A 17,126-nucleotide genomic window follows, 5' to 3' on the forward strand; every position below is an offset into this window, starting at 1 on the left:
CAAGACATGCCAGGCCTACAGTATGCCTTTGATGGAGTACTCACTGGATCAGCATCGTCTGGTGCTTGTGCTGGTGGCTCTAACAGGAACACAGTGCTGCCAGACACTGCAAGGCAATAGGTAAACCAAAGTCAGACAGTCCAAATTGATTCAATATGAATGTGGTTGTATCCCATGTAGAGATGGAAGGACATACCTTGAATGAAGCGGGTGGCATCTTGGGAGGAACCTATGCTCGTCTCTTTCCCCCCAGGGATCCCCTCTAAGACGGGCCTGCCTTTATTTAGCTCCAAGGCCATGTCCTCTGCTGGGGTAAGGTCAGCCTTTGGTGACCCACCACCCGTGCCTTGTCTGTGGGTATTCTTTTTCACTGCTAAAACAGTACAGACAATGTGTGAGCAGGCACCTTCTGGGTACAATATATGCTTGTGCTTTGTTAAATATTAGTCAGGGACCATACCATTCTGCAGAATGTTCTTGTATTTGATTTTGACCTGCTGCCATGTCCGTTTTGGCCCGTTCATGTTTAATCTACACACACACACACACACACACACACACTTAATGGAGTCACACTGCAAAAAATTACTTGGTATTTTTGTCTTGTTTTCAGTAAAAATATCAAAAAATTTATCATAGCTTTATACAGTGTGATGGAGTTACTTTACACAATTTCACTCATATCTGCAGTGCATTTCAATAAAAATTTTTACCGTTTCATAATTACAGTACAACTGCATTTTTGGAGATGTGAATTAAATATTTGAATTGTAATTGTGATGTTTCAGCGGAGCGGTGAGTGTGTAATTGTGCACTACTTACGCATTCAGGCGGTCTGCAATACTTTGCCACGGTTTTTCTCTTTGCTTTATCACTGTGGCGGTGTTGCCTTTCTTCTTAATTATATCTTTTACCTCCTCGTATGCCTCCATGAGGATTTGTGCTTCCGACGGGGAAAAGTACGCGGCTCTAGTTGCCATGGTAAATCAGTTAATCTGTGATCTGTGGCGGGGTCTATTTGAGTGAGCCGTGAGCGCGCACCTATCCAGGATTGGTTTCACCTGGCTTAATGAATCCGTGTCTGCTCATCCTGGCTTGGTCTTTGTGCAACCAATTAAGCCTGGACGCACATGTTTTGGCTTCATTGAGCTCAGCTGAGTCATTTATCCCGGATGTCTTAATTCTACTTTTGTGCAACAGGCCCCTGGTATGTCTGCATCCTAACACAAGCTATTGTGTTCCATAACTGTTGCTTGTATTGAAATAACTGTTGTGTGAACAATATGATTGTATTATCACCTCAGACTATATAAGGGACATGGAACCATTTTTTCCTTGAGTCCTTCCATGTGAAATCAGAGACAGTGCTCCCCTCCAGCTGCTTGATTAAAGATGGTTGTATTAAATGTGATTGGACCAAGTCGTTTGAGGTTGCTCTAAAGCCTAAAGGTTAAATAAACGAGTCAGGGGCAGGTTCTTAATTGAACTAATTTCTCTATTGAGGTATTTCTTTCGTCTCAAACTCTCCAACACAATCAAGGATGATCTCACAATGAAAACACAAATCTTCTTCTTTACAAGAACAAGGAACACAAGGCGAGTATCTTCAAACTATAACAAAAATCACGGGTAGCGTCACCGCCTTAACGATCCGTTCGTGGACAGCTCCCTTCGGGTGGTGGTCCAGATCTGTGCTGGCCATTCCTAATAGGTAGTTTGTCCTCTTCTTCTCCCTTCCGAAAGGTGCGTCCTTTCCTTTGTAGAAGCAAACACAATTTTCTTCCTCCAGTCTCCCCCACTGTCGGTTCCCTCCTCTCTCTTGTAGGAGAAAGAGAATGGGTCATTAGAACCGTCAGCTGTGCTTAATTGCCTCTGATCACCTTGACTCACATGCCGGGCTGGGCTACTATCCATGGGACCAGCCTGCCCTCTGGTGGTCCTTCCGCATATCTAGAAGAAAAAGAAACGCACACACATAAGACAAGGTGCTGGCTAGCGGAATAGAAACGTGAAAATAAAAGAGAGCCGCACACTCTAGGAGCTCAGATGCAAAAATGTAATACCAACGTTTCGACAGCCAAGCTGGGGGAGGGGAAGTTTATCCTAGATCTGTACCTAGGTGAAACTTCACCACAGATAGTTGTTGATGCCTTGCATAACCTTTGGGCTCCTGAGTGGCGCAGCAGTCTAAGGCACTGCATCTCAATGCTAGAGGCGTCACAACAGACCCTGGTTTGATTCCAGGCTGTATCACAACCAGCTGTGATTGGGAGTCCCATAGGGCGGTGCACAAATGGCCCAGCGTAGTCTGGGTTAGGGTTTGGCCAGGGTAGGCCATCATTGTAAATAGGAACTTGTTAAACTGACTTGGTTAAATTAAAAGTGAGATGCCTGGTTGAGCCTGTTTTACTAGTGTTTCAACTGAGAGTTTCAAGTAGTGTTAATCGACATCTGGAATGACATCATATGCCATAGGTGGAGCTAGTAGCGCTGCACAAAGATTTCAAAGATTTCCATAAAACACGGAGTCAATCATGAATTGAAGCTACCTTGGCCAACTTCATGGATTCATTTGACTTCAGATTCATTTTCCTACTCCTTTCTGTGCTCTGTATTAGCTGAGATCATTAGTAGGGCCTGATTATTAACATAATAGCCAGATTGGTGTCAGATAATCTGTTCTTATTAACATCATCTACAAAGCTAACATATGGACTTATTTTAAGATTGTCATAACATGGATCATTTAGCTGTTTGATTTTGAAACACATTGAAAAACACATTCATAAATGGATATTCGATAATCCATATTCGTTTGTAGGCCAAACCGTTCAGATGCTACAGACGTTTTCGGGATGTCTCATGGTCTGACAGACACCACTGCAGAACGCCCACCTTCCACCGTAGATGCAGAAGGCCAACAGGCTGTGGTAATTGAGACGCAGCCCATGCATCAACAACAACAACAAAACACATACAGTCGCCCTATCTCTATCTTAAACTGACGGATTTTGATGGAGATTTTTTTAATTACGTGACAGATTGTTAATGCCCTCTAGGGCCTCAAACAGTAATTTGTGTAGCCTACATCACACGTTCAAGAAAGACAAATACATTGACATGTATTCAAGAAATCAGAAATGGTCCATTACAAACAATGGAGATTGATACAAAAAAATGTTTTATTAGTGTGCCAAATTGGTACAACTCAGGCCTGATGAGATGTGCAGCCTATTCCTCTAGATGTCACTCTAATGTAGTGACAGGTAAGGATTGTATTGTCTTCCGCATTCAGTCAGTTTCATAATGATCCCTTGCATAGCAGGTCGTACCAGAGTTACCTGGTCGGGCGCAACAATAGTAGTGAAACGATGACTACAATAGTTTGATATGGGTTTTCTTTCCATCTTTTACCGGAACAGTTCAACAGCCGACGAAGATTGGAATACTTTGATGCGCTCAAAGGTCTGTATACTATACTGCGTAAAAACAAGGGAGTGGGGGATAGAACCGGTGAAGGCTACTGTATCGTGTTTGCGGATGTACAAGCTAGTAACCAGTCAGATATGATTGTGGCATGCTGGTAGGTATCCTATGAAAATTACTCTGTAATCCGATGCATAAACCACCGTAACTCATATATTTGGCTGTCCGCCTGAATTTTAAAGAGCCAAATAATTGGATTTTGGCTGAATTACGCAGTTTACTCATACATGCCGTGCTGTATCAGTAGGCTACGTGTCATGTTTACATTGGGTCCTTATACAGCTTTAATGTCCAACTGCTCTCTCTGCCTGTTGCCCAGGGTTATGTTATGCATGGTACAGCACTATTTAGGCCTAATTTAGTAGTCTGCTAATTTGAAGAATGTGATGACTGATGTCATTTTGTTTGGTGGTGGTCCTTGCAATCCGGGATCTTTGGAACGTCTCTTTAAAATGGTAAGAGGTTAGGGTAGGCACGTCCCAAAGAAGCCGGATAGCACTGACCGTTTGGTGATTGCAATGCATAGTGGTGGCTTCAGTAGCTGTCTAACAAATTGAAAACAATGTATATCCATTGATGCATTTAGGAATGTACTTCTTTGCATCATACAGGCAGCGACATGCCATGATGACACTCACTGATAAAATGTCCGTCAGACTTTTTATAACTATGTTGTAGTCTGAGAAAAGGACTTTCAAATTTGGGCCCTCCTGAATCATCCAACTCTTCTATAGTGTATGACATGTCTCCATTCTCCTCCTGTCCTTTAGGCCCTAAGCAGAACCCCTGGGCTAGTTTGATGACAAGCTAGGCTAGAAGATGAGGAGGAGTCTAAATGACTGTTTCGTCTTTGACGTATTGACCCGTCTACTGTTGTTTGCAGTGTTCTGGTAAGTTGGCGGTTTTTAATGATAGAGATGGAGTATCAAATATACTATTCACTCTGACCCAAGTGGTCTGGACAACAACCTTGATTAATGTTTTGCCCAGGGTCTTGGAGAATGAACAGAGATAGGCTGGCTTTTAAGTGTACACAGAGAGCTAACATCAATGACATGCATGTCAATATTTCCTGGATCAAAGTAGAGGAGAGATTGACTGCATCACTACTGGGTCAAAGTAGAGGAGAGATTGACTGCATCACTACTTGTCTGTGTGAGAGGTATTGACATGCTGATGGCACCGAGCTGTCTTTTCAAACGACTAGCACACAGCTTAGACACCCAGGCATACAGTACTCCACAAGACATGCCACCAGGGGTCTCTTCACAGTCCTCATGTCCAGAACAGACTCCGGGAAACGCACAGTACTGCATAGAGCCATAACTAGATGGAACTCTATTCCACATCAAGTAACTCATGCAAGCAGTAAATAAGATTTATAAACAGATAAATGTACTCCTTATGGAACAATGCGGACTGTGAAGAGACACACACACAGGCACGCATGCATACGCACACACACACATGCACTCTACACACGTATATTGTACTATTGCTGTATGGTGGTACTATACATTTTGTGTTGTAGATATGTAGTGGTGTAATAATGTTATGATGTACTGTTACATTTTTTTGTGTGATGTGCATTAATGTGTTTGGACCCCAGGAAGAGTAGCTGCTGCCTTAACAGCAGCTAATGGTGATCACTAATAAATGTAGCAAGTATTTAAGTAGCTTTCTGGCCTTGAGGGTCAGATTGTTGTGAACTCCTCTGAGTATCGTACCGATCTCACTTGTGCACAAGTTCTGTCTGTCTATTTTTTACATAAGTCTTCGCCTTGTCTTTGCATCCATAATCTTCCCACACCTAAGCAATTGACTATTCCTAACAGTAAGCTTACAGCAACTTTAGATTCATGTGTATAGGTGCTGTTGCCCAGCCTGGTACCAGATCTGTTTGTGCTGTCTTTGCAAGTCCTATGACAGTCAATCACCATACAAGTATATTGGAGATGTTTCCTTATGTAATACTACAACAGCTACCAATGATTCTCTCTGTCCTCTTAGTGTGACGGAGGTGCTACCTCCTTTCTCTCGTGAGATCCAGCCAGAGGAGATGTGGCTCTACAAGTTCCACCATGTGGAGAATGACCACGTTCCTACCAAACTCATGTTTGTAAGTACCAGTACTACTAATGACAGTCTGCATAATTAACCTCCATTATAACGTATTTACAACAGCCAGCCAAAGAAAATTAACTTCTTCTCAATGGTTTGGTTCCTAACAGGGTCTCTTCCTCTCCAAATTGAGTTTTTCCTATTGTCACTGTCACCTTGTAGGCTTGCACTTTTGGGTCTGAATTTTGTCAAGACAGTCTGGTTTCAATATCAAAATGATTATCAGAACAAATTGGATTAAGTAATTTTCATGCACACATAAAACTGTTTTTTCCTTTCCTTCTGTTTTGCAGAGCATAGCACTTTTCACCCCTATGGCTGTCATCATGTTGTTTGCCTTCCTGAACAAGACAGAGAAGAGGGACATTAAGGAGGCCTCTCTGGGTAGGTACAGTGTCACGCTCGGAAACCCCTCCTTTCTGCAAAGTAGCTGCAGGCAAACTCAATGGATTTGGACTCCCCTTTAAGGCAAGATAACAGTTTAATGAACTACGGTTGAGGGTAAAGGTTTAACCGGGATGTGGACACGAAGTTAGGGTTGTGGTTGAGACTAGGGTTAGGGTAACCTAACGTAGCAGGCGTAAAATAAATGCCTAAGCTGCGTTTCTTTCTTTCTGGTCCTGATGAGAAAAAAACACCTGTCAGGGGAGGTTATCTTCTGCACTGTTTAACCAGTCCAGTAAATGTGGAGGAGGAGTTAAGATGGAGCATCACCTTGTTAACGTCCAAAAGTGGAAGTCGCGTCAAAGGCACTCTTTCCATTTCCCCTGAAAACCGGATGCATCTTGTAGTTTCAGTCTCCGCAGAGGGCGGGGTTATGATTAAGACCATAAAGTCTTTGGCTGCGTTTACACATGCGGCCCAATTCAGATTTTTTTCCCCCAGTAATTTTTCATGGCTGATCTGATTGGTCAAAAAATTAGTGAAAAAGATCAGAATTGGCCTGCCTGTCTTAACGCAGCCATAGACAACATTCAAGGCAATAAATTGTTTCACAAATTGACATTTTTAAGAACTAAGATAAGCTTGCTTTTACATGAAAATGTCATATCTACTTTTACTGTAGATAACCCATGAAGATGTTTTGACTCATGATGAGCAAAACAGTATGAAGTACAAGACACATTTTTTGTAAAATATATTTTAAATCAGTGAGGCAGTCCCAATCCTTTCATATTTTATGGGCTAAATTGAAGAGATAGTAAACGGGGGAGATAGGGGAGGGAAAGGGCAGTGGGTCGGAGACGAACAGTGGTCAGTGGCTGTAACCACTGGACCACATAGGCCACACCAGAGTCTCTTTCTGATTGACTTACATGTCAAATATTGTCACGTCATACTACAGAATACATACAGTCTCTGTGTTCCTTTCAGCTGTGACGTTGACTCTGGTACTCAATGGGGTTTTCACCAACGCTATCAAATTGGCAGTGGGCAGGCCGCGGCCAGATTTCTTCTACCGCTGTTTCCCTGATGGTCAGATGAACACGGAGCTGCGATGCAGTGGAGACCCCGACACCGTAGAGGAGGGGAGGAAGAGCTTCCCTAGCGGACACTCCTCATGTGAGAGCATACCTAAGGTCCATGCACGCATGCACACACACACTTTACCAGTAACACTCATGACAGCTGGCGCCAGTTGATTACAACTAACACTTTTATATCATAAACCGTTCTTTAGGTCAGCCAACTACATTATACTGTACATATCCAAGACCTTGACCTTTCTCTCTATGTGTTGCCTTCTCAGTTGCCTTTGCTGGTCTGGGCTTCACTGCTCTGTATGTGGCGGGGAAGCTGCACTGCTTTAGTCCTGCAGGACGGGGCAAAGCCTGGCGACTCTGTGCCTTCCTCGCCCCTCTCCTCTTTGCCATCCTCATCGCCATGTCCAGGACCTGCGACTACAAGCATCACTGGCAAGGTAGACAGCTTGATAGCTAACACTCAACAGAAACTAAAAGAGGTTTGATTGAAGTGTGGAACTAAAGGGTTTGGTAACAATTTGAACATAAATATACAGTGAGCTCCAAAAGTATTGGGACAGTGACACATTTTTTGTTTTGGCTCTGTACTCCAGCTCTTTGGATTTGAAATGATACAATGACTATGAGGTAGTGCAGACCGTCAGCTTTAATTTTAGGGTACAGTTTAGGAATTACAACACTTTTTGTACATAGTCCCCCCAACAACAAAATGTGTCATTGTCCCAATACTTTTGAAACTTAATGTGTACATACAGTGCCTTCGGAAAGTATTCAGATCCCTTTACTTTTTCCACATTTTGTTACATTACAGCCTTATTCTAAAATTGATTAAATAGTTTTTTCCTTCAATCTACACACAATACACCATAATGACTAAGCAAAAACAGGTATTTAAAAAAACAACAGATCACATTTACATAAGTATGCAGACTCTTTACTCAGTACTTTGTTGAAGCACCTTTGGCAGTGATTACAACCTCGAGTCTACTTGGGTATAACGCTACAAGCTTGGCACACCTGTATTTGGTGAGTTTCTCCCATTCTTCTCTGCAGATCCTCTCAAGCTCTGTCAGTTTGGATGGGGAGCATTGCTGCACAGCTATTTTCAGGTCTCTCCAGACATGTTCGATCGGGTTCAAGTCCGGGCTCCGGCTGGGCCCCTCAAGGACATTCAGAGACTTGTCCTGAAGCCACTCCTGCATTGTGTGCTTAGGGTTATTGTCCTGTTGGAAGGTCAACCTTCACCCCAGTCTGAGGTCCTGAGTGCTCTGGAGCAGGTTTTCATAGGTTTTCACTTTTTTCTGTTCATCTTTCCCTCAATCCTCACTAGTCTCCCAGTCCCTGCCTTTGAAAAACATCCCCACAGCATGATGCTGCCATGCTTCACCGTAGGGACAGTGCCAGGTTTCCTCCGGACCCAACGCTTGGAATTCAGGCCAAAGAGTTCAATCTTGGTTTCATCAGACCAGAGAATCTTGTGTCTCGTGGTTTGAGAGTCCTTTACGTGCCTTTTGGCACAACTCCAAGCATCCTGTCATGTGCAATTTACTGAGGAGTGGCTTCCGTCTGGCCACTCTATCATAAAGACCTGATTGCTGGAGTGCTGCAGAGATGGTTGTCTTTCTGGAAGGTTCTCCCATCTTCACAGAGAAACTCTAGAGCTCTGTCAGAGTGACCATAGGGTCACCTCCCTGACCAAGGCCCTTCTCCTCTGATTCTTCAGTTTGGCCAGGCGGCCAACTCTAGAAAGGGTTTTGGTGGTTCCAAATTTGTTCCATTTAAGATTGATGGAGGCCACTGTGTTCTTGGGGAGCTTCAATGCTGCAGACATTTACCCTTCCCCAGATCTGTGCCTCAGCGCTGTCAGAGTGACCATAGGGTTCTTGGTCACCTCCCTGACCAAGGCCCTTCTCCCCCGATTGCTCAGTTTGGCCGGGCGGCCAGCTCTAGGAAGAATCTTGGTGGTTCCAAACTTCTTCCATTTAAAAATGATGGAGGCCACTGTGTTCTTGGGCACCTTCAATACTGAAGCATTTTTTTGGTAGCCTTCCCCAGATCTGTGCCTTGACACAATCCTGTCTCGGAGCTCTACAGCCAATTCCTTAGACCTCACATTCCCACTGTAATGGGCCTATTGATAAAGTGTTGCCTTATCCCACATGGCGACTGGCTCTGCTTTGACCTTCAGGCTTTGTCATTGGCTTTCACAAGCCCTGATCAACTTTTGATGTCTTTATTTTCAAAATAATGCCCACCACAATCAACACAACCCCTGTTTCAAGTGTGGTAAATTACAATTATATTGGCTGGTTACAGATCATTCACTAAATTGCTGAAATAGAAATGTAAACTGAACATAATTCTAATATTTTTGTTCTCCAGATGTCCTGGTGGGCTCTCTGCTGGGGTTGGTGTTTGCCTGTCTGGGCTACTGGCAGCACTACCCATCTCTCAGTGACTCAGACAGCCACAGGCCCCTGCTGCACAGGGAAGTAGTCCCGGCGGCACAGGAGCGCAAGCAGCAGGAGCAGCAGGCCCAGCAAGCCAACTCAGGATACCTTCTGCCTCTGTAAGGAGCCCTAGGCCTGCTTCTGTACTGGGTGCATCCCCATAATCTCTCCTTCTTCCTGTGGTGTGCACTCGTGTAATAATCCCCATGCATGTAAAAGCATTGGATTGGTGTATGTGTTAGAGTTCCATGTACCAGTAATTTCCTTTCAAATCCATGAAGGGAAGTGAACAAGTGCACACTTTGGGAGAAAAGAGAGGTTATTGGGACGCAACCTCTCATTTTATTTTCAAATCATGATGAATAAGATTATATGGACAGGGGGAACCTGATCCTAGACCATCAGCCCTGTGATTGCAGATCCAGACCTCCACTCTGGAAAAACAAACAAACAAACAAACAACTTTAGTTGGAGAGGAGCGGTACCAAGTAGTCTGCTCCTCACTCAATCAGTGCTGTCTGTTGGTCTATTCCAAGAAGAGAAACAGTACTACTGTAAAAACAGGGTTGCATTCCCAGGCTGTCATGCTAATATCAATGTTTCTAATCTTTGAAGGACCAATTATATAGAAGTGAAAGGACCTCCACGGTTACGTTGGATCACAAGTAAGGGGACATGCTAGCAATCTCGGTTTTATAAATCTATGACTAATCCAAATCTAATGAGAAAATTAATTAATCATATGGAGTCTTTCTTGATCACTTAAGATGCCAAAATTCTCCTTTTTTAATGCACTTACAGATACTGTATGTATAGTACGTTGTTTACAATACTGTGCCAATAAAGTTTGTTACCAGGGAATGTACGGATTCAGCAGACTTTCTTTACATCGTCAAATGTCAATATGGTTTTCAACAGTTTTTGTTAAGTAGGGAACTTCACCCATGCTCTCGCTGAAGCCAATCATCCATGTGGTTTATGTTCTACAGCACAGTATGTTAACAGCACAGGAGGGTGGTGGCACCTTAATTGGGGAGGATGGGCTCGTGGTAATGGCTGGAGCGGAATTGGTGGAATGGTGTCAAACACGTTTTCAATGTGTTTGATGCCATTCCATTAGTGCCGTTCCAGCCATTATTATGAGCCAGCCTCTACTGGTTAACAGCTGGAACATTGTGTCTTTATGTAGGAGAAGCAGAACACAGACTGACACCTAGCCTATTCAGTTGCCAAGTAGCCTTTACACTTCAGTCTGTTCTAGATCTGTTGAGATAGAAGTGTAGATATGGACTGACTGAATTGTCAAGGCTGACATTTTTTCTTAAATTACCCCCCCCCACACACACACACATACACACTAAATATAATTAAACTTGCAGATGTTCCCATTACCCACTCAAAGCTTGGAATCCTCTTAGCTAGGTATTATTATTGAGTTATGATTTTTGTAATTTCTTTAGGATTCTGCCAGTGATTTATAGCCTACAGGTTTACTGTTGTGTTGCTACACATCTCTCTATCGTCATGGAAATTGACCTTTGATCCTACTACTGAATCACTAAACCGGTGATGTCATTCAGAACATACGAGTGTTGGGACCTGCTTGCGACAAGTAAAGTGTATCAGAGGAAAGTCCACCCTGTTGGAAACCTCAACAAACCTTTGTGTCTTTTTGTGTTTAACAATATCTAAATGGTTTTGGATTTTTATATATTCTAAGGAAGACTATTTGCAACTTTCAACAGAGAGAGAGACATCCTAGAGATCCACTCAGGAGGAACTGCCATATTTGATAGAGCCATACTATAACATTAGCTGTACATTGAAGGTATGTAGCTATTTCTGATGTCTGCTCTCTACTTCAAAGAATGTTAGTTGTAATAGTATAAGTGATGAATTGACTATATTCACTCCCAGCACCATGGTTAAGTGTCAAGTTCCAAGGTAAACAAACATTCCCAGTATGTTGTGAGATGGTATGCACAATCTATGCTAAAGATCCAGATGTCAGTTCCTCTATAGCATCTAAAACAATGCTATTTTCCCTGAACCCCAGCACCAGATGAATGTGTAAATATTAGAATTCTGTTTGTGCCTCACAGCTAGCGTGTTAAAGCTTACTGGGTGACCAACCTGAGCCAATCAAATTACACCTCTGTCTTCAGACAGTAGGTGAGCTTGTTTTCCATTTATTCGTGTCGTTCTGTTCTTTAAAAGCAGACAAAAAATATGGAAGTCCCCTATGGGGAATATCTAAGAAATCTATTTAATATTATTTTCTGTCCTACTCTTATTCTAATATATTCTATTTACTCCCACTCTCACATAGCTTCACTGATCTATCTGCCATGGAAGGTGTGACAGGTGTATATGAGCCGGTGCAGCACCATTGGTTCCACTGCCAGAATCCGGTGGACTGTAGAAGCTCCTGGATCCCATTCAGCAGAGAGGATTCTCTACGGCTGGAGGAGACACACAAACATGGCATGAGACTATTCATCACACTTTTACAAATACACATTTAATACAATACACATTACACTAATACACATGTAATACACATGAAATGTTCATGAATTAGTTTATTTATATACAGAGGGAAATCATTTCAAATGTCAAGTATACAGTTAAAACCATATACAGTTAAAGACATTGTTCTCGTATTGTTACCCCTCTATACCACAAACTATGTGATGTAGTACCCCGAAACAAGAATACAACTCATCCCTACTTCGGAGTGAACCATTGTTCATGCAATAGAGCCTTATTAAGATAATGGTAGCACTTTACATTAGAGGATAGAATAAAGTGGTAATAGCCTGGTAGTAGAATGGTAACACGTTATCGTTACTCACAATTTTGAATTGAATTGAATGAAAATATTATTTGTACAGATAACCCTTAAGTCCAGTTGAATGAAGTGATCCCTGATGATAACAGCAATGATAAAGATGATTATAATGATGTCCTCATAATTGTGGGTTTGCTCCTAACAGGGGAGACCAGTGGGGAGGAAGAAGTGGAGGTGGTGGTAGCCACAGAAGGGAGGCGTTTCGACGTGAGGCTGAAGGAGAGGAAGTGCTTTGCGGTGTACTGGGAGCAGCCCCCCTTGGAGGTGAGGCGCTGCTCCTGGTTCCACAAAGGAGACAAGGACATCTCCTACACCCCTTACCCAGAGGACACCAGCCTAGTCCTGGAGGTAGGACACAGTCTTTAATGGAACCCTGGTGCCTATATAGTACACAGGGCCCTGGTCAAAAGTAATGTTCTACTGTATATAGGGAATAGGGTGCCATATCAGATGCACACATCATTACAAAGTGATATCTACCCTGTTACCTTGGTGTTTATCTTAGTACCGTAGTATTGTGGGGCCAGTATTTACTTATTTCTACAGTCTGAAGAGGTATACTGCAGATTGGTAATGACCTTGTTAGTTAATCTGTCAATTTATCAAACCTTGATTACATTGTGAATAACATTTTATGACTGACTGGATTTCAACCCGAGTCAACTGCACGCCCCAAGACTTGCTCTAACTACCCGAGCTAATGCCTGGAGGGCAGGAGACGCGGGTTCGAACCCCAGTCCATTACATTTGTATCACTGTATTAAGGAGGCCTACATGATGGCAGTGAAGCTGAATGACTGGATGAAGAAGATACAATTCCCCACTGGAGAAACGGTGGTGTTGCACAGCCCTACGGTATGACTCCCCATTCATGATTACAATTAGCCCACTGTAGTATACTGTCTGTAAAGACCAGGTCAATATTGCGCTGTAAAATAGAGCTTATGCAACTCAAGAGTTTATAGACCTTGCTCTGTCTCCGATAGCTTATGACACAGCAACAGACAATCCCCTTGAAGGACTGGATAAGCCTCCCCTCTGAGCAGAGTCAACCCAGGATGGTCAAGAGGGGGCTGGAGGGTATTAGAGTAGAGCTACCTGAAGGTAAAGCCCTCAAATGTATGAGCCAGGCCTCCCCTCTTCACTGAGGGCTTTAATTTCTACAGCTCAGTGCCTCCTCTACTGTACTACCATGTGTATTAAATGCCAACAGTGCTGGTAATTGGCCTGAACAACAGACAGACATTGTGTACGGAGATCTCAGGTTTTTGGAACCTCTAATGCATTTGAGGATAATTTACAGTACATGTTGATAATTACATGATGACAAATGACAATTCCTTACACAGTATACAGTGTATTCGGAAAGTATTCAGACCCCTTGACTTTTTCCACATTTTGTTACGTTACAACCTTATTCTAAAATTTATTAAAACGTTGTTGTTTTTCTTATCAATCTACACACAATACCCCATAATGACAAAGCAAAAACTGGTTTTTAGAAATATTAGCAAATGTATAAAAAAAAAAATAAAAAAAAATGTAAATATCACATTTACATAAGTATTCAGACCCTTTACTCAGTACTTTGTTGAAGCACCTTTGGCAGCGATTACAGCCTCAAGTCTTCTAGGGTATGACGCTACAAGCTTGGCACACCTATATTTGGGAAGTTTCTCAAATTCCTCCCTGCAGATCCTCTCAAGCTATGTCAGGTTGGATGCAGAGCATTGCTGCATGGTTATTTTCAGGTCTCTCCAGAGATGTTCAATCGAGTTCAAGTCCGGGCTCTGGCTGGGCCACTCAAGGACATTCAGAGACTTGTCGTGAAGTCACTCCTGCGTTGTCGTGGCTGTGTGCTTAGGGTTATTGTCCTGTTGAAAGGTGAACCTTCGCCCCAGTCTGAGGTCCTGAGCAGGTTTTATCAAGGATCTCTCTGTACTTTGCTCTGTTCATCTTACCCTCAATCCTGACTAGTCTCCCAGTCCCTGGCGCTGAAAAACATCCCCACAGCATGATGCTGCCACCACCATGCTTCACCGTAGGGATGGTGACAGGAATCTTGTTTCTCATGGTCCGAGAGTCTTTAGGTGCCTTTTGGCAAACTCCAAGTGGGCTGTCATGTGCCTTTTACTGAGGAGTGGCTTCCGTATGGCCACTCTACCATAAAGGCCTGATTGGTGGAGTGCTGAGGAGATGGTTGTCCTTCTGGAAGGTTCTCCCATCTCCACAGAGGAACTCTAGAGCTCTGTCAGACTGACCATAGGGTTCTTGGTCACCTCCCTGACCAAGGCCCTTCTCCTCTGATTGCTCAGTTTGGCCAGGCGGCCAACTCTAGGAAGGGTTTTGGTGGTTCCAAATTTCTTCCATATAAGATTGATGGAGGCCACTGTGTTCTTGGGGAGCTTCAATGCTGCAGACATTTACCCTTCCCCAAATCTGTGCCTCAACTCAATCCTGTCTCGGAGCTCTACGAACAATTCCTTTGACCTCATGGCTTGATTTTTGCTCTGACATGCACTGTCAACTGTGGGACCTTATACAGACAGGTGTGTGCCTTTCTAAATCATGTCCAATCAATGGAATTTCCCACAGGTGGATTCCAATTAATTAATATCCACATGAGCTCAATTTCGAGTCTCATAGCAAAGGGCCTGAATATTTACGTAAATAAGCTATATATATATATATATATATATATACTTTTTTGTAATACATTTGCAAATTTGCTTTGTCATTATGAGGCATTGTGTGTAGATTGCTGAGGATTTTTAAAAAATGTAATCCATTGTAGAAAAAGGCTGTAATGTAACAAAATGTGGAAAAAGTCAAGGGGTCTGAATACTTTCCGAAGGCACTGTACATTATTTGTGTTGTTGGTTTTTCAGGAGAACCTGACCAAGTGGACCACCTTGTGTTCATGGTGCATGGCATTGGACCAACCTGTGACATCCAGCTGCGTGGGGTCGTTCAGTGTGGTGTGTAGAACCTTTGATCCTTACCCCTTTACCGACCTTTCATAGAAATACAGCTAAATGAATGAATGACCTCCCTTCTCTCTTTTGTCCCTCTCTCCCCCATGCAGTGAATGATTTCCGGGGTGCCTCTCTCAACCTACTGTGCAGTCACTTCAAGCAGAGTCAAGATGGGACCCACATGGGCCGTGTTGAGTTCCTGCCAGTCGACTGGCACGGGGTGCTACATGGTGATGCCACTGGGGTGGATGAGTAAGGCCTTGTACACACACACTCTCTCTCGCTCATTCTCTGTCTCTTTCTCTCTCTCTTCTTTTCTCTCTCTATCTCTTAACAACACACTTTGACACTCACCATACAGTGATATCCAGAGGATCACCCTGCCCAGCATCAGTCGTCTGCGTCAGTTCAGCAACAGCACGGTGTTGGACCTGTTCTTCTACAACAGCCCCACATACTGCCAGACCATCATAGACACTGTGGCCTCAGAGATCAACCGCCTCCACCAAGTCTTCCTCCAGCGACACCCACAATTCACTGGGGAAGTGTCACTGGCTGGACACAGTTTGGGTCAGTACCTCATAGACCTCTCCTAATTTTTTAAAGCCCCTCCTAACTTATTCCTCTCTCTCTCTCTTTTGTCTTTAGACAAGGCTAGTATTGATAACCATTATAGTAAGTTTTATTCTTTATTTATATGACTTTTCTAGGTTCTCTGATCCTCTTTGACCTTCTAACAAATCAAGAAAGAAGGAACAAAGATGAAGAGGGAGTAAGTAACAGACTACTGCCAAAATGTACAACTCAATTTTGGTCATGGACATAACCACAAGCATTTTTAATCTAATTAGCTTGATGTTAATCCTGTATGTCTTGTGCTTCAGAGTAGCGTCAGCAGTCCAAGTGAAGCAACCCCATTAGACTTTGAGAGCTTTGAGGACACACTTAGGAACTTTGGATTGGGCAAGTATGTCCAAATGCTTCCAAAGGAGCAGATGGACTTAGAATCACTGGTAAGCATGTGCGTGTGTGTGTGCATATGTGTGTGTGCATATGTGTGTGTGCATATGTGTGTGTGTGTATGTTTGTGTGTGTGTGTGACTGTCTAATGACTGTTTGTGTCCTCTGTCTATTCACTAGGGGCTGTGTTCAGAGACATTCTTCAAGGACTTGGGAATACCCTTGGGGCCTTGCAAGAAGATCATGTACTTGTTGAAGAGATGGAGAGGGGTATGACCTATCTCTCATTCACATCCAAATGGATTCAGTCATTGCACATAAACACCATGTGAAATTTTTCCCCAGTGTTCAAAATCTTTGATCTAACGTTCCAGTCTATTGGATCCATTGTGCATAGCTTCCTGTCTGTCTCGGCCATGACAATATTCTATCCTAACTGTTTGTAAAAGGCTGGAAGCTAGAAGTAGTGTCCCAAAAAACACCCTTTTCCTTACATAGGACACTACTTGGGCCCTGGTCAAAAGAAGTGCACTATGTAGGGAATAGTATGCCATTTGTGATGTAGACTCATTGTTTAGATTGTTATTGGAGCTCCTCTCTCTCTCGCTCTCTCCTTTGGCCCAGCAGCAGGAATCCAGGACAGGAACTTCACACCCAGTTCCTGGCATCCCCGGCATTGCCGGTGTGTATTCCCAAGTCCAAGAACACCCGACCCTCCTTTCAGGCGCCCCCTCCACCAGCCCAGTGGATTACAAGTACTTTGACGTTGGCATTGGCCAGGTAAACAAACAACAGTGAC

The 17,126-nt window shown here is 43.3% G+C and overlaps 2 protein-coding genes across 13 annotated transcripts in view; both read left to right on the top strand.

Moving 5' to 3' along the window:
* The first annotated feature begins 1,385 nt into the window (after window positions 1–1,385).
* On the top strand, window positions 1,386–11,369 carry plpp5 (phospholipid phosphatase 5). 7 transcript variants are annotated; one of them, XM_031825386.1, is made up of 9 exons: window positions 3,290–3,465; window positions 4,257–4,376; window positions 5,497–5,605; window positions 5,901–5,991; window positions 6,982–7,170; window positions 7,358–7,528; window positions 9,474–9,660; window positions 10,157–10,206; window positions 11,287–11,369. In XM_031825386.1, exons 2-9 carry the CDS (start codon window positions 4,306–4,308, stop codon window positions 11,301–11,303), a joined length of 885 nt encoding a protein of 294 aa, XP_031681246.1. In that variant the 5' UTR covers window positions 3,290–3,465; window positions 4,257–4,305; the 3' UTR covers window positions 11,304–11,369. The 7 variants fall into 7 exon arrangements, 6 of the variants coding, with proteins under 6 accessions (XP_031681248.1, XP_031681247.1, XP_020339227.1 ...); XM_020483639.2 differs by lacking the exon at window positions 11,287–11,369 and adding an exon at window positions 11,002–11,272; XM_031825387.1 differs by lacking the exons at window positions 3,290–3,465; window positions 11,287–11,369 and adding an exon at window positions 1,477–1,596 and having other exon boundaries at window positions 10,157–10,402.
* Window positions 11,323–17,126, top strand: part of ddhd2 (DDHD domain containing 2) — a 7,712-nt gene continuing 1,908 nt past the window's right edge. For 3 of the 6 annotated variants that reach the window (XM_020483634.1, XM_031825384.1, XM_020483637.1), the window contains exons 1-11: window positions 11,871–12,025; window positions 12,538–12,740; window positions 13,158–13,247; window positions 13,379–13,496; window positions 15,281–15,370; window positions 15,478–15,619; window positions 15,729–15,937; window positions 16,078–16,139; window positions 16,252–16,380; window positions 16,508–16,597; window positions 16,955–17,107. In XM_020483634.1, the coding sequence (XP_020339223.1) occupies window positions 11,890–12,025; window positions 12,538–12,740; window positions 13,158–13,247; window positions 13,379–13,496; window positions 15,281–15,370; window positions 15,478–15,619; window positions 15,729–15,937; window positions 16,078–16,139; window positions 16,252–16,380; window positions 16,508–16,597; window positions 16,955–17,107 (1,422 nt within the window). In that variant the 5' untranslated portion in view covers window positions 11,871–11,889. Of the gene's footprint in view, window positions 11,370–11,643; window positions 11,714–11,870; window positions 12,026–12,537; window positions 12,741–13,157; window positions 13,248–13,378; window positions 13,497–15,280; window positions 15,371–15,477; window positions 15,620–15,728; window positions 15,938–16,077; window positions 16,140–16,251; window positions 16,381–16,507; window positions 16,598–16,951; window positions 17,108–17,126 lie in introns of those variants that run through there. The other 3 variants (XM_020483635.1, XM_020483636.1, XM_020483633.2) reach the window with 2 other exon arrangements.

This window comes from Oncorhynchus kisutch, linkage group LG5 (assembly GCF_002021735.2).
Source record: "Oncorhynchus kisutch isolate 150728-3 linkage group LG5, Okis_V2, whole genome shotgun sequence".
NCBI classification, from domain to species: Eukaryota; Metazoa; Chordata; class Actinopteri; order Salmoniformes; family Salmonidae; genus Oncorhynchus; species Oncorhynchus kisutch.